We start from the raw sequence: 26841 nt of genomic DNA, 5'->3' as shown, positions 1-26841 counted from the left end.
CTGCCTCTGGATTTTGTGCACCCCATCATTACACTGGAAAATCCCTCCCTATACGATTGTTTAAATACAGCTATTTTAATGAACTCGTTTTCAAGATGTTTTTGTATTTTCCTAGCCTTCACATCTACTGAATCACAGATAACAAGGTATTTATATGTTTGTAACTCCCATTAAACTGCGTAACTGTTTAAAAAGTCTGTATGCCACTTAACATCATCTCATGTGCCTGCAGAGGCATGTACACCACACTTTGGGATAGGTTACGTTATGTAACACGCTTAACCCACAGTCTACCCTTCATCACCAAAGTTGTGTTCAAACTCCTTTTCCTAAAAAACGCGTGGGATGTAGGTTTCTTTCCTGGAGTCAGAGAGGTAAAATGCATTTAGTGATGTTCCTAGAGGAGTCCCGACTCAGTGGTCAGAACATGGCTTGCATTCCGGTGGATGCTGGTGATGCTTTGTGGGTGGAGGTGGAGAGGCAGTGTGGGAGAATCATTCATCCTGCACAGCAGAGCTGAGGAAAACATTGACCTACTCTCTAAGAATGTTTTACTTTTACTCCGACAGGCTGCTGTGTTAGAAAGAAGGGTAGCAGAGTGGGCTCTATATGTAAAAATGTGCTGGGGCTGGCCTGGTGGCATAGTGGTTAAGTTCGCACGCTCTACTTCGGTGGCCCAGGCTTCACAGTTTCGGATCCCGGGCGCAGACCTAGAACTGCTGAAGCCACACTGTTGTGGCATCTCACATAAATCAGAGGAAGATCGGGACAGATGTTAGCTCAGCGACAGTCTTCCTCAAGCAAAATGAAGAAGATTGGCAACAGTGTTAGCGCAGGGCAAATCTTCCTCACACACACGCAAAAAATGTGCTGAAGAATATGAGGGGCCAAGGGGTTGAACACCTGCCTGAGATGTCAGGATAGTCTTGGATGATGCTTCAAAAAAACGACCAATTTCAAATCACCACAATTGGCAGTAAAACGTGTGGCAGGGGCCAGAAAAGCAAGCCCTGTCCAGTTGTTGTGCCAAGGCTAAACCCTCGCTAAAAAAGGGAATGACTGGGGGTGCTTAGCAGCCAACGGGGCCCTTTTTATATCCACTTCTGGTACACGGTTGAAGAAAATTAGCTTGTGGACAGGAAGGCCAGGGCTGGGAGAATGGGCTGACTTCTTGTGTTTGTGGGAGGAATGATACAGATCAAACTTACTGAGAGTTCATTACGTCTATTGTGTTAAGCATTGTGCTTCCATTATCTCATTTAATGCTCACAACAAGCCTGTGAGGTAGTACTGTTATCATTCCCTTTTTACAGATGAGAAAACACAGGCTCGGAGGGCTTCCCTAGTGGCACACAACTGGTAAATGGTAAAGCTGGGATTTGTACCCAGGCCTGTCTGACTTCGAAGCGTGTAAAACCAGGCCATGGCCTGCCAGCTGAAATGTTTTGTTTGGCCTGCAATGTTTCCAATGAAACATTTAAAAATTGGGGGGTTTGACAATTAGAAATGTGTATTTCTAGCTTCTCTGGAAAAAACTCAGATGATCTGGCAACATTGGGCTCATATTCTCCACAGGCTGCTGGAGCTGAGTAGAGACTGCCCTCCTTGGATGGGGCTTGTCTTCTCTAGTTCTTTATATATATTGTATTAAAATATATACATATTATTGGGGGACAATTCACATACAACATTATATTAGTTTCAGGTATATGACATAATGATTCGATATTTGTATATGTTGTGAAAAGATCAACACAATAGGTCCAGTCAACATCCATCACCATACGTAGTTACAGAATTTTTTTGTCTGTGAGGAGAACTTTTAAGATTACTCTCTTAGCAACTTTCATATAGCAAGACGGTATTATTAACTGTAGTTGCCATGCTGTACATTACATTCCCATTACTTGTTTATTTTATAACTGGAAGTTTGTACCTTTGACTCCCTTCACCCGTTTCGCCCACCCCTTACACCCCACCTACAGGAACCACAATTTTGTTCTCTGTATCTATGAGCTTGGCTTTTTTTCTGGATGCCGCAGATAAGGGAGATCATGCAGTGTTTGTTATTCTCTCTGACTTACCTCACTTAGCGTAATGTCCTCAAGATCCATCCATGTTGTTGCAAGTGGCAAGATTTCATTCTTTTTAGGGCTGAATAATATTCCATTGTGTGTATATATACATGCCACATCTTCTTTATTCATTCAACCATCAGTGGGCACTTAGGTCATTTCCACGTGTTAGCTATTGTAAATAATGCTGCAGTGCCCATGGGGGGTGCATATATCTTTTTGAGTTATTGTTCTCATTTTTTGCATAAATACCCAGAAGTGGAATTGCTGGATCCTATGATAGTTCTATTTTTAATTTTTTGAGGGACCTCCATGTTAGTCGCTGCACCGATTTACATTCCCACCAGCAGTACACAAGGGTTCTCTTTTCTCCACATCCTCGCTGATGCTTGTTACTGCTTGTCTTTGTGGTAATAGGCATTTAAACAGATGTGAGGTGATATCTCATTGTGGTTTTGATTTTCATTGCCCTGATGATTAGTGATGTTGAGCATCTTTTCATATACATGTTGCCCATCTGTATCTTTTCTTTGGAAAACTGTCTGTGGAGATCTTCTGTCCATTTTTTATCAGATTGTTTGTTTTTTTACTATTGAGCTGTGTGAGTTCTTCATATATTTTGGAGGTTAACCCCTTCTCAGATATATGATTTTCAAATATTTACTCCCAAATCGTTTCCTTGATGATTTCCTTTGCTGTGTGGAAGTTTTTTAGCTTGATCTAGCCCTACTTGCTTATTTTTTCTTTTGCTGTCCTTGCTTTTGGTGTTAAATCCAAAGAATCATCACTGAGACTAATGTCAAGCAGCTTACTGCCTACATTTTCTTCTAAGAGTTTAATGGTTTCAGGCCTTACATTCAAGTCTTTAATTCACTTGGAATTAATTTTTGTTTATAGTGTGAGACAGTGGTCCACTTTCTTTCTTTTGCTGTGGCTCTACAGTTTTCCCAGCACCATTTACTGAAGAGACTATCCTTTCCCCCATTGTATGTTCTTGGCCATTTTGTCAAAAATCAATTGCCTATATATGTGTGGGTTTATTTCTGAGCTGTATATTCTGTTCCATTGATTTATGTGTCTGTTTTTATGCAAATACCATAGTGTTTTGATTAATATAGCTTGAAATCAGGGAGCATGATGTTTCCTGCTTTGTTCTTTCTGAAGATTGCTGGCTATTTGGCGTCTTTGTGGTTCCATACAAATTTTAGGATCATTTGTTCTATTTCTGTGAAAATGCCATTGGAATTTTTATAGGAGTTGCGTTGAACATGTAGATTGCTTTGGGTTGTATAGACATTTTAACCATGTCAATTCTTTCAATCTGTGAGCATGGAATATCTTCCCATTTATTTGTGTCTTCTTTAATTTCGTTCATAAATGTCTTATAGTTTTCAGTGTAGAGATCTTTCACCTCTTTGGTTAAATTGATTCCTATGTATTTTATTCTTTTTGATGCAATTGTAAATGGGATTGCTTTCTTAATTTCTCTTTCCGACAGTTCATTATTATTGTATAGAAATGCAATAGATTTTTATATCTTAATTTTGTATCCTGCAAGTCTACTGAATTCATTTATTAGTTCTAACAGGTTTTGTGAAGTGTTTAGGGTTTTCAATATATAATATCATGTCATCCGCAAATAGAGACAGTTTTACTTCCTTTACAATTTGGATGCCTTTTATTTCCTTTTCTTGCCTAATTGCTCTGGTTAGTACTTAGAATACTATGTTGAATGAAAGTGAAGAGAATGGGAATCCTTGTCTTGTTCCTGATCTTAGAGGAAAAGCTTTTAGCTTTTCGTCATTGAGTTTGATGTTAGTTGTTGGCTTGTCATATATGGCCTTTATTATGTTGAGGTACGTTCCCTCTCTACCCACTTTATTGAGAGTTTTTATCACAAATGGATATTAATTTTTTTAAATACATTTTCCGCATCTATTGAGATGATTATATGATTTTTACCCATCATTTTGTCAATGCAGTGTATCACATTGATTGATTTGTGCTGAGATTCCAATTGGTTTTAGGCAATTTAGTGAACTTTTGTAAGCTTCATTAAAATACGGTAATACCACCCAAAAACGTTATTATGAGGTTTCAAGCAGATAATATATATATATCTGTTCAATTCTGTGTACTTTGTCTTTTTTTTTTTTTTTGAGGAAGATTATCCCTGAGCTAACATCCACTGCCAATACTCCTCTTTTTTGCTGAGGAAGGTTCGCCCTGAGCTAACATCTGTGCCCATCTTCCTCTACTTTGTATGTGGGACGGCTGCCACAGCATGGCTTGATGAGTGGTGGGTAAGTCTGCATCCAGGATCCAAACCTGTGAACCCTGGGCTGCCGAAGCAGATCACGCGAACTTTACTGCTATGCCCCTGGGCCAGCCCCCTGAAGTCTTTTTTATTTGTTAAATAACAAATTGTCTGACATAGCACCAAGGTATATAATATAGTTACCCATTGTTTAAAAGTTAACTCTAATCATTCCCAAACTTTGGCCTCATTTCCAGCGTCTAATAGCCAGAGCGTTTTGGTTTTATTTCTTTGTTTTTGTGCCTAAGGAATCTCTTTCACTAACAGATGACAAAAAGTCCTTCCTAATTGTGTTAAATGAAGAGTTTACCTTGTCACACCCCCTCACTAAGGGACTCAATCTCTTGATTGGATGTTTCAGCCAGGAAGAAAGACCAGTGGAAGAAAACTCTTGGCCACATGAATCACATGGTGAAAAGGTAGTCACTTCTGGTAGTAATATAAAAAAATTCACATTTAACAATTTTGAGTTACCAATCTCTTATCCATTACGTGGAAATGATTTTTTTAAAAATCATCATGTCTAATATTGGTGTGGATTCGAGGGATGGATGTCTCCATACATTGAACTCTGGCAGAAGTTGAATTGGTACAATCCACTTGGAAAACAGTTAGGTGTTGTTCTTCAAAATAACTTACTGAGATTCTTTGAGCCTCAGTTATCTATCTTTTACAATGGGAACATTAACATCAGAGTTTCTTACCACGTGAGTGTACCAAGAACTGTGAAGCATCTGAGATTTCGCCCTACTTACAAGCTTACAAGTCAGCCAGTGACAGTTTGATGGATGCTGATAGAAGACACGAGACTCCGGGGTCAGTGAAGAAAGACAGTTTATTACTCATAGGTATGGCAGTACCCAGAATATCATCACTTTTGTGCTGGTTCCCAGAGCTCTGTTTTCCAAAGGACGGCATGAGGAGAGCCAGATGACACCATGGATCATAGGATTACAGGATTATCGGGTTACGGGTTACATTTCAGGAGAAGAAACTTGAGTTTAGAGAAGCTGAATGTTTTATAATGGACAGTAAGTATGCTTGCCCTTTGCTTCAGTAAGAGACATAATCTTTGTTATACTGGACAGTAAGCGTGCCTCCTCTTTCCTCCTGAGGGAGAAACTCTCTTCCTTCTAAGGCTGTTTGCTATACAAATATCCTTTAAAAGATAATGTGGAACAAAGGGCAGTCAATGTCTTGCGTGCAAGACATGCAGAAACTCGAGACTCAGTGGGAATTGTTGCCCAACAATATTCACTCTTCATTTCTACAGCATCTTGCCTTCTGGTAGATTTTCCCCTAAGTACACCATTCGATCAGCCACTCTGATTAATCTGGGGGAGGCTTGGACCAATCTGCTGCAATTGTCTCCTACAGTATTTGATTAAGGCTGTTACTAAGAGGACTCCAAGCAGCAAGATAAAGGCAACCTGCAATTTGGACCTCAACCATGCCCCACAGGCTTTCAGATCCAACCAGCTAAACAAATCTTATAACCACCAAGGTCTACCTTAGAAAGCACGATGCCTTTCTCCTGAAGTTTCTGTATTGATCTTTTGAATTGACCTGAAATGCCAAGCACAACAGGATGTATTAACAATTACACAGACTCCACCTTGCTCATAAGGAGAAATCCCGGGACAATTCTATCTTCTATAACAATTTTGCCCGGTGACCCGAGGTTTACCTAAATGCCTTCCAGGACCAAGGTAATATCATTTATCATTTCTGCTAAAGTCAGGGACAAATTCCGTAACACTCTTTCTAATTGGAAAGTGCTCATTGTAGGGAAAACTGTCCACAGGAGCCACATAAACTAGTAATTTGTCTCTCTAGTAAACCCTCTTGACTAACCAAGTGTAGCCTTATTTTGGAGATGTCTCTGCAGTGTTCTGAGGCCTACGTGATCCATTGGTGTAGATGTAGTCCGTTTATGATCCATTGTTGGGGGGTTATTTTGCAAAACATGGTAAACCATTGTCAAACTACAAACGGTCGAGTATGCTGAGATTCTTTTCTAGTTTCATACCATTGTGGTCGGAAAAGATGCTTGATATGATTCCAGTCTTTTTAAATTTGTTAAAAACTTGTTTTGTGACCTAACATATGATCTATCCTGGAGAATGTTCCGTACGCACTTGATAAGAATGTGTATTCTGGTTTTTTTGTAAGGCACCTGTGCTCACTGCTATCCCACCAATGCTGCACTGCCACTGTTTTTGAATGAAATGTTTTGGGTATATGTGTTAAGTCCATCGCGTCTAACTTGTCGTTTAAGGCCAATGTTTCCCTATTGATTTTCTATCTGGATGATCTATCCATTCATGTCAGTAGGGTATTAAAGTCCCCTATTATAATCACGTTGCTGTCTATTTCTCCCTTTAGAACTGTTAATATTGGCTTTATATATGCAAGTGCTTCTATGTTGGGTGTGTAAATATTTACAAATGTTATACCCTCTTGATGGACTGGCCCCTTTATCATTATGCAATGCCCTTCCTTTGTCTCTTATTACAGCCTTTGTTTAGAGTCTATTTTGTCTGATATAAGTGTAGCTACCCCAGCTTTCTTTTGGCTTACATTTGCATGGAATATCTTTTTCATCCCTTCACTTTCGGTCTGTGTATGTTCATATGTGTGAAGTGAGTCTCTTATTGGCAGCATATAGACGGGTCTCCTTTTTTAATTCATTCAGCCATTCTATGTCTTTCAATTGGAGAATTTAGTCGATTTACATTTAAAGTAATTATTGATAGGTATGTACTTATTGCTATTTTGTTAATTGTTTCTTGGCTGTTTTGTACTTCCTCTGCTCCTTTCTTCTTCTCTTGCTCTCTTCCTTTGCGGTTTGATGACTTTCTTCAGTAGTATGCAGTGATTCCTTTCTCATTATCTCTTGTGTGTCTACTATAGGTTTTTCTTTGTGGTTACCATGAGGCTTACATACAACAACTTAGTCTATTTTAAATTGATAACATAAATTGGAACACATTCTAAGACACTACATTTTTACTCTCCCCCTCCCATGTTTTATATTTTTGGTCACATTTTCCATCCTTTTAACTTCTGTATCCCTTAACTAATTATTGTACTTACAATTAGTTTTCCTACTTTTGTCTTTAGCCTTCATACTAGCTTTAAAAAGATTAATCCACTCCCCTTACTATGTATTTACCTTCACCACTGAGATTTATATTTTCATGTGTTTTCTTCTTATTAATTAGTACCCTTTCTTTTCAGCTTAAAGAAGTCCCTTTAAAATTTTCTTGTAAGGCTTGTTTAGTGGTGATGAACTCCTTTAGCTTTTGCTTGTCTGTTTTTAAATTCTTTTTTCTTTTATCTGTTCAGCTTGGGTGATTCCCTTTAGTCTTTCGTCCAGCTCGCTGATCCATTCTTCTGTATCACTACTATGCTATTGAGTCCCTCTAGTAAATTTTGAATTTTTGGTATCTTATTCTCCATTTTGATTGGTTCTTTTTTTTTTTTCAAGATTGGCGCCTGAGCTGACAACTGTTGCCAATCTTCTTTTTTTGTTCTTCTTCTTCTCCCCAAAGCCCCCCCATACATAGTTCTATATTCTAGTTGTGAGTGCCTCTGGTTGTGCCGTGTGGGACGCCACCTCAACATGGCCTGATGAGTGGTGCCATGTCTGCACCCAGGACCGGAACGAGCAAAACCCTGGGCCACTGAAGCTGAGCATGCAAACCTGACCACTCGGCCATGGAGCTAGCCCCTGATTGGTTATTTTTGCTATTTTCCAGTTCTTTGTTGAAGTTCTCAGTGAGTTCATCCATTCTTCTCCCAAGATCAGTGAGCATCCTTATGACTCTTAGTTTGTACTCTTCATCAGGTAGATTGTTTATCTGTTTTGTTTAGTTCTTTTTCTGGGGGTTTGTCCAGTTCCTTTACTTGGAAAATATTTCTTTGTCTCCTCATTTTGCCTCTTTCTCTGTGCTTATATCTATGTATTTAGTAGGTCAGCTACATCTTCTGATCTTCGAGAGGTGACCTTATGTAAGAGATGCCTTATGAGGCCCAGCAGTGTGCTTCCCCCTCGTCACCAGTTCCAAATGCTCCAGGAGTATCCCCTATGTGGGCTACAAGTGTCCTTCTGATGTGGCTGGGCTGCTCTTGCTGCAGGTACCTGGGGAGGGTAGGCTGTCCCCCTAGCCAGCTGGTTGCAATGCTCAGCTGCGTATGGCAGCTATGGACCCTTCAGTCACTTTGTTGGGTGTGGGGAGCCCCAACACAGTTGGCTGAAAGGTCTAACAGCACCTTCCTGTTGCTGTTTTTCTATTAAGTGAGTAGGCCCCCATGTGACTGGTTTCTGGGCTCAGGGACTTAAAACTGCCATAGGCCTCCAGCCTGCAAGGCTATTGCCAGCTGCCTCAGAATTGCAGGTGAGTGAGGCTGTCCCCAAGCATGGGAGCACCCAATTGTTTCAGGCTTTGGAAAGTGGGGCCAATCCCCTATGTGGCTCTTTGAGAAGCACAAGTCTGCTGCAGCTGACAAGCCGCACCACCTACAGGGCCACACACCCAGTCAACACAGTCCTGCCCTGTGTGCATGCCCTGACCCAGTGAAGTTGATCCAGCCACCCAACTGCAAAGGCCCCACACACTCTACCAATGCAGGTCCACCCCTTACACCTGTCCTGCGCATAGAGACAGACTCAGTCACCCGGGCAGTGTTGCCAGACATCCAAACTGTGCACACCCACAAGTTGCACAAGGGCTTGCTGTTGGGTGGGGCCAGTCCCTAGAGTGGGCTGTCTGCTCTGGCTGAGCTGGATTAAATGAGTGCTCTAATGGGTGGAGCAGACCCCTGGGCTAACAGCTAGCGGAAGAAGTCCTATGGTGTCTGCCAGCATCTGTGTGAGTGCACCTGTACTAGGTCAGAATAATGGCTGCCACCAATGTCTCAGTCTTTGGGGGGATCTCACCTCTCACTGAGATGTGCACAGAGCCTATCAAGTGAGTCTCTTTTCACTAAAGGACTGTGCACCTTTCTTTCTGGTGATTTTAGGTTGCTTTCCAAAACAGGTAAATTTGTGCATGTGCATACTCTTTAAGAGTAGGCTTTTTTCCCTTATGCCTGGTAGCTTTTCTGGGGGTATTCCTCATTGTAGTTAATAGGCAGAAAAGCCAGCTATTATGAACATTGTCTCAGTTGTGCTGAGTCCAAAATATGCTTATTGTGGTAACACTCCCTCACTCAGATCTGTGCTCCTCCCAGGAAGGCTTCGTACTTTAGGATTGCTCCCAGCCTGCCGTGAAGTGCTGCAGCTCAAAGGTGGCTCTTTTCTTTCCAGAAAGGAATTTCCGCCTCTTCCACCTCAGTCAGCATCATCCCTTGTTGTGAGGGTTCTTTTTATCCAGTTTTCAATTCTCTCTCAGGGATAATTGTTCCAAGAATAGTTGTAAATTTCTTGTGTCCATGGGAGGAGGTGGGTTCAGAGTCTGCCTATGCCACCATCTTGACACTGTCTCCTGCTTGTCTGGAAAACTATCTCTCCTTAAATTCTGAATGGTAACTTTGCTGAGTATTCCTGGTTGAAAGGTTTTTTTCTCTTAGCACTTTGAATATATCATGCCACTCCTTCTGGCCTGAAAAAAAGTTTCTGTTGAAAAATCTGCTGATAGTCTTAGAGGGGTTCTCTTGTACATAACAAGCTTTCTCTTGTTGATTATAAGATTCTCACCTTGTCTTTAATCCCTGACATTTTAATTAGAATGTGTCTTGGTGTGGGTCTCATTTGGTTCCTTTTATTTGGGACTCGCTGGGCTTCCTGGATCTGGATGTCTGTTTTTTTTACCCAGGTTAGAGAAGTTTTCAGCCATTACTTATTCAGATAAGTTTTCTACCCTTTTCACTTTCTTTCCTCAATTGGATAGGTAGATCTTTTACTTGGAAGCTCAGAACTTTCAAACAACAAGGCAGAAGCTATGTGTCCTCTTAAAGATTATCTCTGTAGTGGGTATAACATCGCTTCCTTCATCCTCCTTTGGTCAAAGCAGTTACAGGCCTGCTGAGAGTCATAAACTGGGGAAACAGACCTGCCTTATCTATTGGAGATGTGTCCAGGAATGAGTAGCCTTCAGGAATCTAACAAACAGTACCACATATCACATCCTTTTTGAGATGCTGCTGGGTGTCACATAGGTGGAAGGTCTGTAGAACAAAGTCTTCATTTCCCCAGGCCACAGTAGTAAACCCTGGAATATTTCTTCACTTGTCTTACCCCTATCCAGGTGATCGTGTACATGTCGTGGTTCTCTATAATCCAGGGCAGAGAATTCACCCTAAGTGGCATGAAGTTCCTAACTTTTATGGACATCCTCTCCCATCCCAGTATCCCTGCACATAGAGACACAGACACACAGATTGACAGAAAGGAGAATGTATCAAGTCAGTACATGCTGAAAAGAACTGTACCAGAAACTGGTCCCAATATCAGATTTCCCTATTTGGGGTCACTGAGTTTTTCCAATTTCCTCACAGTCCTTTTCTCTCAGGCGTCACCTAAGACCTGACACTTTCATTGTAATCCATCCCTCTCCATCTTGCCTACAGAGGTACATAGCCTCAGGGTCATAAATGGGGCAGGTTTGGAGTCACAGAAGGAATCGAGGGAGGAGGAAAAGCAGAAATAGTCCCTGATATCTTCAATCCCACTTTGTTGTAGTATGCTTAAGGGAAATACTTGCCTAAGCAATTCCATTTGAATTACTTCTCAAAAGGAGATTGAGGTAGATGAAGCAAATCAAGGCTGAATTTCATTTATCTTGAAGTATTTCCTGTTGAGCTGGATAATCCAGTGAAGCATGTTTGTTACCAAACACAAACACGGGTCCATTTACCTGCTGCACAGTAGGGCCAATAAAGAAAAAGACTGAAACACCAGGCTTGTGGCAAAGAAAGTAGTTTACTCTCGAAACACAGCCAGAACTCAGAACCATCTCCTCGAAGGGACAAAGGTAGGTGTTTTTATGGGGGTTTTTAGCTAGGGGAGGGGGAGCATGTGCTGAGGTTCTAGGTAGTAGAGGGAGACCATATGGCCTTCTGCTTGGTGTCTCCCAACCAGCCTGCATTTGCCCTTGAAGAATGAATTGCTTTTTCCCTGACTGTCTGGACTTTCCCGCTTAGTTTTCATCTTCAGCCTGCTTTTGGCCTTGAAGACTGAATCTTCATGTCTGGGCCTTGACTTTCTGGGAAAGACAGCTCGTGCCTGTACTAAGGAGGGACAGAAAGATCTGGTTAGTTTTAAACAACAGTTGATTATGCTGATCGTGCACAGCTTCAGTTAGCAAAGCTGATCTCAAATATTTTGTTCTCTTCTTCTAGCCCAGGGAAGATTTTGCAACTTCTTTGTCCTCAGTTTCAATCCCCACTGTGTTATGATCATTCCTCAGTCTTGGGGAATGGGGGTGAAGACCGCTTTATGTATTTCCTGCTGTGAAAGGGTGAAGATCTGGATCAAGGGAATGAAATTGTTTTACCTTTATCTTAAAATATTTTGGGGTACCAGGTGGGGAGAGTAAGATATGCTTTGCATGACTAATATTTTAGTACTCTCTCAATGACTTTGGAACAACACTGAAGTTCACATTTTATAATTACATAGATGACCACAGAGATTAGCAAAATAGAAAGCCCAAATTTTAGTATCCCCTCTCCATAATGGACCTCAATCCTTGGGGAATGTAGCCAAAGAGGCCTGTAAACCAATCAAGGTTAGTGCCTAGAACCTCAGGCGACATGTGATGTATCCAAGTAGCCTACTGTGTAATAGTCAAACAGGTAAGGTAAGAACCTGAGAGACATTCCTTCCTTATCTTTAGAAGACCATCTTCTGTATAGCAACTTGTGTTCTGTCAGGGGATCATTTGTCCGTTGAGAAAAGTCAGTATCCAGATTATGAAGTCATCCAAAGTTTGGGTGATCCTGATGTGGGGTCTGTGAGCCGAGGAGTTGAAAGAAAGATTTCTTGGACTCTCAAGGTCTGGCAGTAGTGCTCTTTTATTTGGAGAATAGTATGGAATAGCATGGGGACAGGACTCATGGGCAGTAAAGAGCTGCTGCCATGGGGACACAACCCATAGGCAGTGAAGAGCTGCTGCAAACATGGGTTGAGAGTAGGGCTAAATTTAAGGCATAGGTATATGAGCTATCTCTACAAGATAAAGGAAAGAATATGTAAAAAAAGTCGTTAAAATGGTATCGGTGCAGGTGGGGGTCTGGTTATTGGGTGGTCTTATAACTTTTAGATAAGAATCAAACCAGGTTAAGTAAATGGCAGAAGCCACAACCTTAAATATTGTCTTCAGCTAAAGACAAAGGAGGATGTTGGTGGTGGGGAGGGTCAGTTACATGAGGTTACAAGACAGTAAACAACTTAAGTCCTTGCCTTCCCTATTAAGGGTTTCTAAAGATAAGGTCATCCCCCCTTCCTCCTGGTGCAGAGAAGGAGATGCCTCCACAGTTGGAGACTTCCTTCACAAATGCAAATGTCTCTCATCAAAGGGCAAGCAAATTCCACTCCTCAGAGCCTCCTTCCCATCTGCAGTTTTTAAAAGTAACCAGCCTAAAATAATCCTCATCAATCCCAGTTGTGATGTTTTCCTATGGTATGGTTCATGTTCCCTGTGGCATTCCTTGTATGGTCCCATCCAGCAGGGACAGAATCAGTAGCTCAAAATAACTAATAATAACATAGATATTGTTTTCGCTGAGGAAGATTGGCCCTGATAATATGTGTTGCCAATCTTCCTCTTTTTGCTTGAGTAAGGTTCACCCTGAGCTAAAATCTTGCCCAATCTTCCCCTGTTTTATATGTGAATTACTCCCAGAGCATAGCTGCTGACAAGTGCCATAGGTCCTCACCTGGCAACCAAACCAATGTTACCAAAGTGGAGCATGTCAAACTTTACCGCTAGGCCACAGAGCCAGGCCTCTAATATTGTTTAAAAATTAAGATTAAGATGATAAAACCAGTCAAAGAACAAAACAGCAAGCCAAAAATCAACCCGTTACTCTCTGTGTCACTAAGGTGAACATCCCAGGAAAACTCTTGTTGGTTCCATTTTAAATTTAAGTCTTTAGTCTATTTCGAGTTCATTTTTGTGAGTGGTGTGAGGTAGGGGTCCAATTTCAGTCTCCTATAAATGCTTATCCAGTTTTCCCAACACAATTTGCTAAAGACGCCATCATTTCCCTTTGAGTATTCTTGGTCCCCTGTCCAATATCAGGTCACCATAGATAAGTGGGTTTATTTCTGGATGCTCTATTGTGTTCCATTGTTCTATGTATCTGTTGTTAAGCAAGTAGCTTGCTGTTTTGATTACTACAACGTTGTTATATAGTTTGAAACCACGAAGTGTGATGCCTCTGGCCTTGCTCTACTTTCTCAGGAATGCTTTGGCTATTTGGGATCTGTTTTGGCTCCATACCAATTTTAGGATTGCTTTTTCTATTTCTGTGAAAAATTTCATTAGATTTTGATAGAGATTGCATTGACTCTATAGGTGGTATTGGGTGATATGGACATTTCAACAATATAAATTCTTCTGCTCCATGAACACAGAATATCTTTCCATTTGTTTGTGTCTTCTTAAATTTCTTTTTCAAAGTCTTGTAGTTTTCGGTGTACAGATCTTTCACCTCCTTGATTGGATGTATTCCTCTGTATATGCTATTGTAAATGGAATTGTTTCCTTTATTTCTTTTTCAGATGTTGTGTTATAGGCAAATAGAAACGCTACTGTTTTCTGTGTGTTGGTTTTCTATCCTGCCACTTTACTGAATTGGTTAAGTAGTTTGATCAGTTTTTCAGTGGAATCTTTAGGATTTTCTCTATATAAGTTTATATCATCTCCAAACGCAGACAAGTTTATGTCTTTCTTTCCTCTTTGGATGCTTTTTATTTATTTTTCTTGCCTGATTGCTCTGGCTAGGATTTCGAGGACTATGCTGAATAGGAGTGGTGAGAGTGGGCATCCTTTGCTTGTTCCTGATCTTAGAGGAAAAGCTTTCAACTTTCCACCATGGAGTATCTTGAAAGGGATACACTATTAATTTTCAATTCTTTCCCCTTTATGTTTTATTTTTCTCCCCATGACAGTTTCTTAGAAAATTAAGATAATCATTTTTTTTTTAACTGACAGCTCTCATTATTAATCCACCAGTTCAAATATGTGGGATACATTTTGGTATCTAAGTAATATCAAGGAAAGAATTTTAAATTAGGTTACTGTTTAAATATTTTTAATATTTTTATAAGTATTCCATTTGTCTTTGTGTTCTGTGTTTGGAGACTGTGGTTTTCTTGTTTCACCTTTTTCTGTCTCCTTGAGGGTTTTGATCAAATCCGGAGGCAGAGGTTGGCCAATTACATCCCTTAATTTTCACAAACTCCCCAGTGGCCACATCAGATATTTCCTGCTCTATCCAGAGTGGCATAGCCCAGGACAATGGTAGATTCCAACAGAATTGGAGGAAAGGGACATAAAGTAGCCAGAGTCATTCTGATGGCAACAAGGACTTGGGAGATGGAGGTCACACTCTCTCAAGGAGCCAAAACAAATTTCTGCAATTTGGGTGCTTTTGGTAATGTCTTTCCAAAGTTCCCCTGTTGGGGCATGAATTGGCTGATGTCATCAGATGATCTTTTGCCCTATATGGCATCTTTCAAACATGATCTGCTGAAGATCACAGGTAGTTTAGAGATCGCAAGAGTCCTACTCTGGCCAGTGGACGTGATGCCAAGCAGGAGGATGACCAGTCACATGTTAAAAGGCCTGGCTTAGCACATTACATTTTATCCAATCAGATATAGAGTTTGCCGGTGATGTCACACTGGCAGTGCCATGAATGCACTGCCACCCCGCAGCAACTGCGATTGTTCTTCCTTCAAAACTGCCTTATCGCTGCCTCTGACGTGGCTGAGCCTGTCGATGAGCCTTCCTCTAAGGAAAGCCTGAGCTCCATGGAGCCCACGGAAGCCGACCGGAACAGGTTCACAAGGGCCTGAGCCTGTCTCAGGAGGCCATGAGTGTCCTGGATTCGTTCGTGATGGACATCTTCGAGTGCATCGCCAACAAGGCCACGTGACTGATCCACTCCAACAAGCGCTCCACCATATCGTGCAGAGAGACCCAGACCGCCGTGCGCCAGTTGCTGCCGGGGGACCTTGGCAAGCACACCATGGCCGAGGGCACCAAGGCCCTCATCAGATACATCAGCCACCGCTGAGCTGCCTCAGGAGCACCTGAGCATCGCGACCCAAAGGCTCTTTTCAGAACCACCTCACTTGGCGGGAAAAGAGCTGTGGCCATCAGAATGACTCTGGCCACTTTGGGTCCCTTCCCTCCAACCCTGTGGGAATCTCCTGTTGTCCTGGGCTATGCCACTCTGGATAGAGCAGGAAATATCTGACATGGGCAGCAGGGTTTTCATGGAAATTAAGGGATGCAATTAGCCAACTTCTGCCTCTGGATTTGATCAGAACCCTCAGGGAGACAGAAAAAGGTGAAATAAGACAACTGCAGTCTCCAAACACAGAACACAGACACAAATGGAATACTTAGAAAAATACTTAAACAGTCACCAATTTTAAAATTCTTTTCTTGCCATTACTTAGGTCCCAAAATGTATCCCACATACTTGGATTGGTGGATTAATAGCAGAACTGTTGGTTAAAAAAATGATTAATTCTCTGAGAAACTATCATGGGGAGAAAAACAAAACATAAAGGGGAAAGACTTGAAAATTAATAGCATATCCCTTTTCAAGATGCTCAGTGGTGAAAGGTTGAAAGCTTTTCCTCTAAGATCAGGAATGAGAAAAGGATGCCCACTCTCACCACTCCTATTCAGCATAGTACTAGAAATCCTAGCCAGAGCAATCAGGCAGGAAAAAGAAATAAAAGGCATCCAAAGAGGAAAGAAAGAAGTTCACTTGTCTCTGGAGATCATATGATCTTCTATAGACAAAATCCTAAAGATTCCACCAAAAAACTGTTTGAACTACTCAATCAATTCAGTAAAGTGGCAGGGTACAATACCGACAAACAGAAGACAGCTGTGCTTCTATCTGCCTACAACATAACATCTGAAAAGAAATAAAGGAAACAATCCCACTTACAAAAGCATACAGTGAGGAATACACCTGACCAAGGAGGGGAAAGATCTGTACACTGAAAACTATGAGACTTTGAAGAAAGAAATTAAAGAAGACACAAACAAATGGAAAGATATCCTGTGTTCATGGAGCGGAAGAATTTATATTGTTAAAATGGTCCATATCACCCAACGCCATCTGTAGATTCAATGCAATCCCTATCAAAATCCAATGGAATTTTTCACAGAAAGAGAAAAAGCAATCCTAAAATAGGTATGGAGCCACAAAAGACCCCAAATAGCAAGAGCAATCCTGAGAATGTAGAGCAAAGCTGGAGGCATCACACTTCCTCGTTTCAAACTACATGACAAAGTTATAGCAGTCAAAACGGCAAGGTACTGGCCTAACAAGACACATCTAGAACAAAGGAACAGAATAGAGCGTCCGGAAATAAACCCACTTATCAATGGGCACCTAGTATTGGACAAGGAACCAAGGATACTCAAAGGGAAATATGGTCTGTTCAGTAAATGGTGCTGGGAAAACTGCACAACCATCTATACAGGAATGAAATTAGAACCTTACCTTATACCACTCACAATAATGAACTCAAAATAGACTAAAAACTTAAATTTAAAACGGAACCAGAAAGAGTCTTCCTGGGCTGTTCACCTTAGTGGCACAGAGAGTAACGGGTTGGTTTCTGGCCTGCTGTTTTTCCCTTTGGTTGGTTTTATGCTGTTAATCATAATTACTTAAGAATATTAGGGGGCTGGTCCAGAGACCTAGTGGCTAAATTGGCCATGCTACACTTTGGTAACACGGGTTTCGTTCCCAGGTGTGGACTTACACCACTCATTGATGGCCATGCTGTGGCAGCAACCCACATGCAAAATAAAGCTAGATCGGGAAAAATACTAGCTCGGGATGAATCTTAATCAAGCCAAAAGAGGAAGATTGGCAACACATGTTAGCTCAGGGCAACTTTCCCCAGCAAAAAAAAAAAAAAAAAAAAAAAAAAGGAAAAAGAAAAAGAAGAGGAGAATATAATTTATCTAGGGCTGCTGGTTCTGTTAAGTGTCTTTGAGATTTTTCTTTTCTATCTGTAAACTGCAGTGGATCCTGAATTCTTCTAGTTTCCTTAAACATCTGGTACAGAACTCCAGATTAACGTTTTCAATTTTTTTCTGTCCTTTTCATTTGGGATCATTGAAAACTAAAACCACCCTTTTTCCTGAAGGCCTGCAAACTGAAGCTGGACAACTTGGTATAAACGTAAGAGGGAGCACCACGATACTCCATGTTTGGACAATCTTCACACCACTTGCTCCCTAACCCACTCAATAGCTTTGCCTGAATGCCTGGTGACATCATCGGAGAAGTTTTAAACTGCAGGGGGTGCTTCAACCCTGACCTCTAGAGATCCTCTTGGCTGACCATCCCTTGTTCACAGAAATTGATTTACAGTTTGCTCCAATCAATAACCTTGTTTTTCTTCTCGTGTCTCTAGAAATGCTTCTTATTAAATATCTAGTTACCTGCTTCCACGATATAGGCCTAACTTTGGAAGAGCCTTCCTGTGTTCTAAAGATGAGCCAAAAGACCTGGAGGGAACTCAAATCAAGGAGCGAAATGTCGTCAGATGTTTCTCTGCACCATCTTTGTCCTAGAGACTGGGTCCTGTTGAAATCCTGGACTTCATCCCTGCTGGATGGGACCATACAAGAAATGCCACAGGAAACAGGAGCCAGGCCATATTAAAACATCACAACTGGGATCACCCCAACTTTGGATGACTTCATAATCTGGATGCTGACTTTTCTCAATGGACAAATGAACCCCTGACAGACCACAAGTTGCTATACAGAAGATGGTCTCCTAAAGAAATGGAAGGAATGACTCCCAGGTTCTTACCTTACCTGTTGGACTACTGGACAGCAGGCTACTTGGCTACATCACATGTCACCTGAGTTTCTGGGCACTAACCTTGATTGGTTTACAGGCCTCTTTGCCTAGATTCCCCAAGGATTGAGGTCCATTATGCAGAGGGGATACTAAAATTTGGGCTTTCTATTTTGCTAATCTCTGTGGCCATTTATGTAATTATAAAATGTGAACTTCAGTGTTGTTCCAAAGTCATTGATCAGAGTACTAAAATATTAGTCATGCAAAGCACATCTCACTCTCCCGACCTGCTACCCCAAAATATTTTAAGATAAAGGTAAGAGAGTCTCATTCCACTGATCCTGATCTTCACACTTTCACAGGAGGAAGCAGCCAGAGAGGTCTTCCCCTCCATTCCTCAAGACTGGGGAATAATTATGAGACAGTGGGGATCGAAACTGAGGATGAAGATGTTAAAAAATCTTCTCTGGGCTAGAAGAAGAGAAGAAAAACTATGAGATCAGCTTTGCTAACTGCAGCTGTGTGTATTCAGCATAAGCAACTGTTGTTTAAAACTAACCAGGTCTTTCTGTCCCTCCTTAGTATAGGAGTGAGCTGTCTTTCCCTGAATGTCAAGGTGCAGACATCAAGATTTAGTCTTCGCGGCCAAACGCAGGCTGAAGATGAAAACTAACCAGAAAAGTCCAGAGAGTTAAGTGAAAAGAAATTCAGGCTTCAAGGCCAAAGGCAGGCTGAAGATGAAACCTAACCAGAAAAGTCCAGTAAGTCAAGGGAAAAGCAATTCAGTCTTCAAGGGCAGATGCAGGCTGGTGGGAAGGCACCAATTAGCAAGGTTACAAGCTCCCCTTCCCCTACCTAAAACCCCACGTAAAACCCTCTACCTTTTTCCATTCGAGGAGATGGATCTGAGTTCTAACTCGCTTCTCCTCACATGGCTGCCTTTCGATAGTAAACCTCTTTCCTTGCCAGAAGCCTGGCGTTTCAGATTTTTTCCTTGTTGGCCCTACTGTGTGGTGGGTAAACGATCCCGTGTTTGTGTGCAGCAACAACCATGCTTCTCTGGATTAAATAGCTGAAAAGGAAATACTTTAGGAATCGCTTAGGCAAGTGTTTCTCTTAAGCATACAGCAGGGTGGTATTGCAGATATCAGGGACTGTTTCTGCTTTTCCTCCTCCTTCGATTCCCTCTGTGACCCCAAACCTGCCTCACTTATGACTCTGAGGCTATGTACCTTTGTAGGCAAGGTGGAGAGGGATGGATTACAATGAAAGTGTCAGGTCTTAGGGGACCCCTGAAAGGAAAGGACTGTGAGGAAATTGGGAAAACTCAGTGGTCCCAAATAGGGAACTCTGGAATTGGGACCAGTTTCTGGTACAGTTCTTTTCAGCATGTACGGGCTTGATACATTCTCCTTTCTGCCAACCCTATGTCTATATCTATAGTCCTCTATGTCCATGGATACAGGGATGGGAGAGGATGTCCACTAAAGTTAGGAACGTCGCGCCACTTAAGGTGAACTTTCTGGCCTGGATTATAGGGGAACATTACATGTGCGAGATCACCCAGGCAGGGGGAAGTCAAGTGAAGAAGTATTCCAGAGTTTTCTACTGTGGCTCAGGGAAACAAGGACTTGGTTGTATGGACCTATCATGTACGTGACACCCAGCAGCATCTCAAAGCGGATGTGTTGTGTGGCACTGTTTGTTAGACTCTTGAAGGCTGCTCACTCCTGGACACTTCTTGCATTGAAAAGGCATCTCAGATTTCCCCTGTTCTTGACTCTCTGCGGGCCTGTAATTGCTTTGACCAAAGGAGGATGGAGGAAGTGATGTTATACCCATTACAGAGATAATCTTTAAGAGGACACATAGCTTCTGCCTTGTTGTTTCAAGGATCTGAGCTGCCAAGTAAAGGATCTGCCTATCCAGCTGGACACCCACGTGGATAGGCCCCTCCATGGCAGCGGTATGTGACTGTGAGGTGTCCCTTAAATTGAAGAGTCCTTTAGACATCAGCTGAACACCCTTTGGTGACTCCAGCCTGGTTTATATTTTTAGGGGTCCCTTATACTTCTGATTTGGACAACAAATGGGGTAGAAAATGTAAAAATCTCCCATTCAGACCATGAAAAATAACTTGACAAAATCATTATCTACGTGATTTTAAATGCTCAGCTTCGTGTGAAAAGTGATGGAGGTTACAGTTCACTGAGACCTTTCATAACTGTAGATGCTTGAATGACTGGACCCTTAATGAAAAACTGGAGTTTTCCTAGAGAGAAAGGGAGATGGCAAAGAAAATTCTATTCCACGTCCTTGATTTCGGATGGTGGAAAGTGTCCTTGAGAGTTTGTAATCACAAGGGTGTCCTCATGTAGCTTTGGGGTTCATATACACTGTCATCATGGTCCAAATCATTCCCTGTGGTAAAACTTCTTCAGCGGTTTTCTCATCATCATATATTTTCTAGTAATAAAAAGTAGCTTTTTTCACTTGAGGATTGGAATCACTTTAATACGAGTAGAATTAGCTGCTTGCTGAAAGTCTCACAGGACATACTCTTGTAAGCCTGACCCATGGGATCCTAGCTCATTGAAGACCTCCATTTCTTCAATTCTTCTTAAGCCCTTTTGGTTCGAGCCCTGTAATTTATTTTTATAGAGATTCGTTAAAGAAATGCCTCTGCCTATATTATAATAGAGCTTTTTTATTAAGATTGCATTTTTCCTTTTTCTCCCAAAGCCCCCCGGTACATAGCTGCATATTTTTAAAGATTTTATTTTTTTTTTCCTTTTTCTCCCCAAAGCCCCCCGGTACATAGTTGTGTATTCTTCGTTGTGGGTCCTTCTAGTTGTGGCATGTAGGATGCCGCCTCAGCATGGCTTGATGAGCAGTGCCGTGTCCGTGCCCAGGATTCGAACTGGCGAGACCCTGGGCCGCCAAAGTGGAGCATGTGAACTTAACCACCTGGAAACGGGGCGGGCCCCCAACATAATAGACTTTTGAAAGGAATATAGTTTTCATTTTGAAATACTTCCCTCTTATTGATTCTTTTTCTCTCACTCTGGTAGTTTCTCAGAGAATTAGAGTAATCTTTTCTTCAGCTGATAGCTCTTATATTTACTCATGAATTCAAGTATGTGAGGTATCTGGGCGACTCAAGTAATGGGAAGAAAAGAATTTTAAATTTGGTAAATAGTAACTATTTCTAGTATTTCTATAAGGCTCCCCATTTTACTTCATGTTCTATCTTTGCAGAAAGTGGTTTGGCCATCCTCCGTCTTTCCTTGATGCACTGAGGGTTTTGATTAGAACTGGAGGCAGTCGTTGGTCAAGCGTGTCCCATGACTTCCAGGAGCACTCTGCTGGTCATGTCTGACAGTTCCTGGTCAAGCCACAGCGGCTCAGCCCTGGAAAGAGTAGATTCTGGGTTGAAGGAAACTGGCCCCAAAGTGGCCGGACTCGCTCTGATGTGGCATGGACTTGGGTTGGGGAGGTCAGGCTCTTAAGGCACGGAAACTGAAATCGCTAGCATTTGAGTGTTTCTGGTGAAGTCTTTTCAAAGATCTCATACCGTAGGCATCAATCAGCAGTTGTTGTCAGTTGACCTTTTGCTCGATGCGGCATGTTGCAGAAATTCTCTGCTGGAGGTCACAGGAAGTTCAGAGGTCTGATTGGTGGACGTGATGCCAAGCAGGAGGGCATGCAATCACCTGACAAGGCGTGGCTTGGAGATAGGCTTCCCTGGGTTGCATTTTATCCAATCAGGTAGGGAGCTTGCCGGTGACTGCAGATAGGCCGCGCTATAAATGGGCCGCCAGCCCTCAGCAGTCGCCATCGTCCTTCCTTCAAAAGACCGCCTCTGGCATGGCTGAGCCCGGCTCTGAGGCTTCCTCTGAGGAAAGCCTGGGCACCACGGAGCCCGCGGAAGCCGCCCCGAAGAGCCCGAAGCAGAAGCAGCCAAGGCGCCGCCGCCGCCGCCGCCGCCGCCGCCGCTGCCTCGACAGTTTCGCCACCTATTTCCCCAGGGTTCTGAGGCAGGTTCACGAGGGCCTGAGCCTGTCTCAGGAGGCCGTGAGCGTCCTGGATTCGTTCGCGAAGGACATCTTCGAGCGCATCGCCGACGAGGCCACGTGCCTGGTCCGCTCCACCAAGCGCTCCACCATCTCGTGCAGAGAGATCCAGACCGCCGTGCGCCTGCTGCTGCCGGGGGACCTTGGCAAGCACGCCGTGGCCGAGGGCACCAAGGCCCTCATCAGATACATCAGCCGCCGCTGAGCTGCCTCAGGAGCGCCGGAGCATCGCAACCCAAAGGCTCTTTTCAGAGCCACCTCACTTGGCGGGGAAAGAGCTGTCGCCCGAAAAGGAGGGGTCTACTCTAGTTTGTTGATCTTGTGGCATTTGGCCGATACGTAGAGTATTTTTACCGCAAAGAAAACATTATCAACTCTACTGTCTACGTTTCTGAGTACAGTTTATTCCATGGAGAATCGTGGATTTTCCTTAACCCTGTTGCGTTTCATGACTTTCCTAATTGGTCATTTCTCTAGGTCAGCTTTAATGGGGGGAATTTCTGTTATACTAATATTTTCCTTTTTCACTGCCATTGCTTCACGAGTATATGGTGGAATTCCCCAGAAGTTCATTATGTGTGGTATGGCAACAGATAAAGTGCAGAAGCAGATATGAGAATCCCTCTGACATCTGTTAGGCCAGATTATGAAGCAGATGTTCAATTATCTGAAACAATGTCAATCTCCTCTCTACTTTTGGATAAAATATTTATCATGTAAATTTGTAATTTATGTTAACATGAGGCAGTGTGTTTATTATGATGATCTTAAGTTATTCTAAAATCAATGTATTGAGTCTTCTGTTCTAAGATTTTGCACGGTAAGTATGGGCAGAATGTAGCATGCATAAAAGTTCTTTGGGGTCCTTGTAATTTTTAGAAGTGTATAGTTGCCCTGAGACCAAAAACGGTTCTAGATATTTACTCACTTGTGCTGCAATCAGATCAACTGAAAATAGCCTCTTTTTCAGTGGTTAAGTCTTTTAAAAAATTCAAAGCCTAATGTTCATTCATTAAACTTTCAAATCCTAAGGCTGAGAGAAAGCTTTCTCGACACCTTCCTGACTCTAATCGGAATGACAGTGGCGTTTCATCAGCAAACACGATATTGGGCTTTCATTTGAGGGCTATGTGTTCCCAATAGCATCTTCGGTTTTCCAAGCATTTTCGGTGACATAGTAGGTATCAAGCATTCACAGGTGCCATGTTAGCAACTTTTGAGATTAACATGCTTTTTAATTTTTGGCTTATTCATATAAATCATATTGATAGATTTTCCAATATTAAATCGTGCTAGCGTTCTTGGAAGGAAATCCGTTCCTCCTAGGTGGCTTTTCCTGGACATCATTTAGGTCCTTTCCTCTGCTTACTCGTGTGCACGGTCGCCAACAGGTTAGAGCTCCGATTTCTCACGACTTCCTGGCCACTTGCTTCCTTCAACAGTCCCCAAAGCCCGACTGTGTCCTAGTGCCTTCAATTTTCCAGAAGCAGCCCGGACCCAAGGCTCAGCTGGGTTCACTCTGCAGCAGGAACCTGGACTGTGGTAGAAGGCAAACCAGGGGCTTGGGGAGTGACCGTGACACTTGAGTTACTCTTTCCTTCACCTCTTTCTGTGTGAGTCTCCAACTTTCCAGGCTCCTCATGTTTGAGGCACAGCTGTGCCCGCCCCCAACTAGGGCAAGTTCTGCCTTCCAGGCATTCCTCTACCCTTCTTCTTTGAGCAGTGCCATCCCAAAGTGCTGGATTCTACTCGGAAGTTTCTTTCTTTCTTTCTTTCTTTCTTTCTTCCTTCCTTCCTTTATTCCGTTCTTTCTTTCTTTCTATCTATCTTTCTTTTCTTTCTTTCTTTCTTTCCGTCTTTCTGTCTCTCTTTCTCTCTCTCTTTCTTTCTCTCTTTCTTTCTTTTTTTCTTTCCTAGGAATATTAGCCCTGAACTAACATCCACCACCAATCCTCCTCTTTTCGCTGAGGAAGGCTAGCCCTGAGCTAACATCCGTGCCCATCTTCCTCTACTTTATAGGTGGGACCCCTACCACAGCAGAGCTTGTCGAGCGGTGCCGTGGCCGCACCTGGGATCCGAGCTGGCGAACCCGGGCCGCCGATGCTGAACGTGCACACTTCACCGCTGCGCCACTGGGCCAGCCCCAAATTCTTAGTTTCTTTATTCTTATTCCCTTCTCCAGGAGAGGCTGGCTACTCCTCCCCGAAGGTCAGGCCCCCTCCTCACTCAGGGGAGCTGCAGATCATGGCCCAGCAGGTATGTCAGGGTTGCAAAAGACCTGATGTGTGAGGCTTCCTTGTCTCTGCTCTTTGTTGATAGAGTGACCACATAATTTCTTGTCCAATTAATGTGGACACTTTTGACCTAAAAGGGGCACTACGAATAACTGTGCTAGGACAACAGGGAAAATCAGGATGCGTGGACACCCTTGTAGGGAAAAGATCTGGGGGATAGAATAAGGACATCCCTTGGGGTTTGGGGATTTGCAGAGCACAAAGGTTAGTGGGAAAATGAGAGGGCATCACCTTTTTTGTGATTTATTCTCCTTGAAGTTCTGGTGCCTTTGTTTTGTGGAGACAAGTAGCATTGCCAGGCTGCATTAACAGGGAAAAGAGCCGCGACATGGTGAGAGTGTCAGTTAGGGTCCCATAGGTGCTGTGCGCTAGTGGGACTAAGCTCTACAGCAAGAGTGATTAAGGGCACTGGTTTTGGGGTTGGATGAGACTCCCGGCTTCAAACCCCAGCGGTGCCTCTTAGTAGCTGGGGTGCCTTGGATAAGTGACTTGACCTCTCTGAACCTCCTCTGTAGAATAGGGTCTACAAGACTGTTGTGAGGACTCAGTGAGATGACGCAGACAGAGTGCCCAACGAATGGTGGCTATACTTATTCTTGGTCCTGAGATTCAGGCCCTCAGGCAATTGGAGGCGTGGGGGTGAGATTTGGTGCCAGGCAGCTGTATGGACACCCTCTCCTGGCTACCTTGGCCCCATCTGTTTGCTTAGGGCTGACAGCGAGATAAGGGAGGATGACTTTTCCCTCCTGAGCCTCACGTTGGGGAAGTTGCTCAGATTACACTCGTCTGGGTTGTGATGGGACGTTGCTAGGGAGCAATTGGAAGGTGCCTTGTTAGCTCGCTGGTGTTGGGCATTGCCGACTCAGGGCTTTGTTGGCAAGCTGTTCCTCCCCCTACCCATGAAAGCTTGGAGCCCCTCACGCTCTTCCTCTCTGAGCCTATTCACCTTTAAAGCCTTGGCTCAAATCCTACCTCCTCTGTGAAGATGACCTGACCCTTGCAGCCTAAATGACTTCTCTCTCCTGGAGCCTTGGGAACTTCAATTGTAAAATGGGCATGTGATGTATGAACGCCCCTAAAGAAGGGCCGTGATTAGGACTGAATGAGAGAATGGATGTAGCATGCCAGATGCAGGGTCTGGTACTGGCCTACAGTGGGACCGGCCTCTTTCTCTTCCAACTCTCTGAACTCCCACGACACACGCATCGTGGTCCTGATCAGATGCAGCCTTCCATTGGTAGTCATTCTAGAGTATGGCTGTGCTAGCTCTCCATTCAAGTGTCCTGTCACAGAGGTTGGGGGCCATGTCTTATCCTTCCTCCCCTTCCAGTATCCAGCACTATACAAATCACCGTAATAACCATGCTTTTTTTGGAGCACTTTATGATTCTATGTGGCCGGCACTCTGCGGTGTATGTTATACCCATACGTGTAGACTTTACCCTTTGCCCCTGTATTTTCCTTCCAGCACAGGCAGGCATAATTCTCCCCGTTGAGGAGAGTGAGGTTCCGAGAGGTCGGGTTAACTACTAGCCAAGCTCACATAACTAGTAACGGCATAGGCAGGAATCAAATCCCGGTTTGACTCCTATGCTAGATTAAGTTTCCAGTGAACGCCTGGGACCGCACGAATGGGAGGATGGACAGAAGAAGAGATCAGAATAGGAGTGCCGGCACCCTTACCCCTTTTTAGTAGAGGGAGGCTTGCTGGAGAAAAACCTATGCGTAATAAAGATACAGGATTCAGTGGGTCCCCAAGACTAGGTAAGGGCACACGGTACCTCTTGGACAGGAAAATAGAGGGAGGCCAAGCTAAACCCCAGGGCAATTGCCCCAGGGAATTCCACAGTGGCTCCAAGTTCTCAAAAGTTAGGAGTGGGGGACCCGCTCACTGACCGTTCTCAAGGTGAACTCTAGAGGAAGCCCGGGTCAAAGGAGCCTCCTTCGAAAGGGGTTCCTAACCTAGGAACTTTTGAATTCCCTTGGAGTCAAGGCTGGGCTTTTCCCTCCGGAAGCTCCTTGGAAAAAACCAGGAGAGAATAGCAAGCATGGGTTCTATG

At 43.1% G+C, this 26841-nt stretch overlaps 1 protein-coding gene across 1 annotated transcript; it reads left to right on the top strand.

The window, feature by feature from the left end:
* The first annotated feature begins 22275 nt into the window (after positions 1–22275).
* Positions 22276–22692, top strand: LOC106827900 (histone H2B type W-T-like). Its single transcript, XM_070503289.1, has one exon. The coding sequence runs from the start codon at positions 22282–22284 to the stop codon at positions 22690–22692; it is 411 nt and encodes a 136-aa protein (XP_070359390.1). The 5' UTR covers positions 22276–22281.
* Positions 22693–26841: the final 4149 nt, after the last annotated feature.

The sequence above is a fragment of the Equus asinus genome, chromosome X (genome assembly GCF_041296235.1).
Source record: "Equus asinus isolate D_3611 breed Donkey chromosome X, EquAss-T2T_v2, whole genome shotgun sequence".
NCBI lineage: Eukaryota > Metazoa > Chordata > Mammalia > Perissodactyla > Equidae > Equus > Equus asinus.
This window is presented reverse-complemented; position numbering and strand designations above follow the sequence as displayed.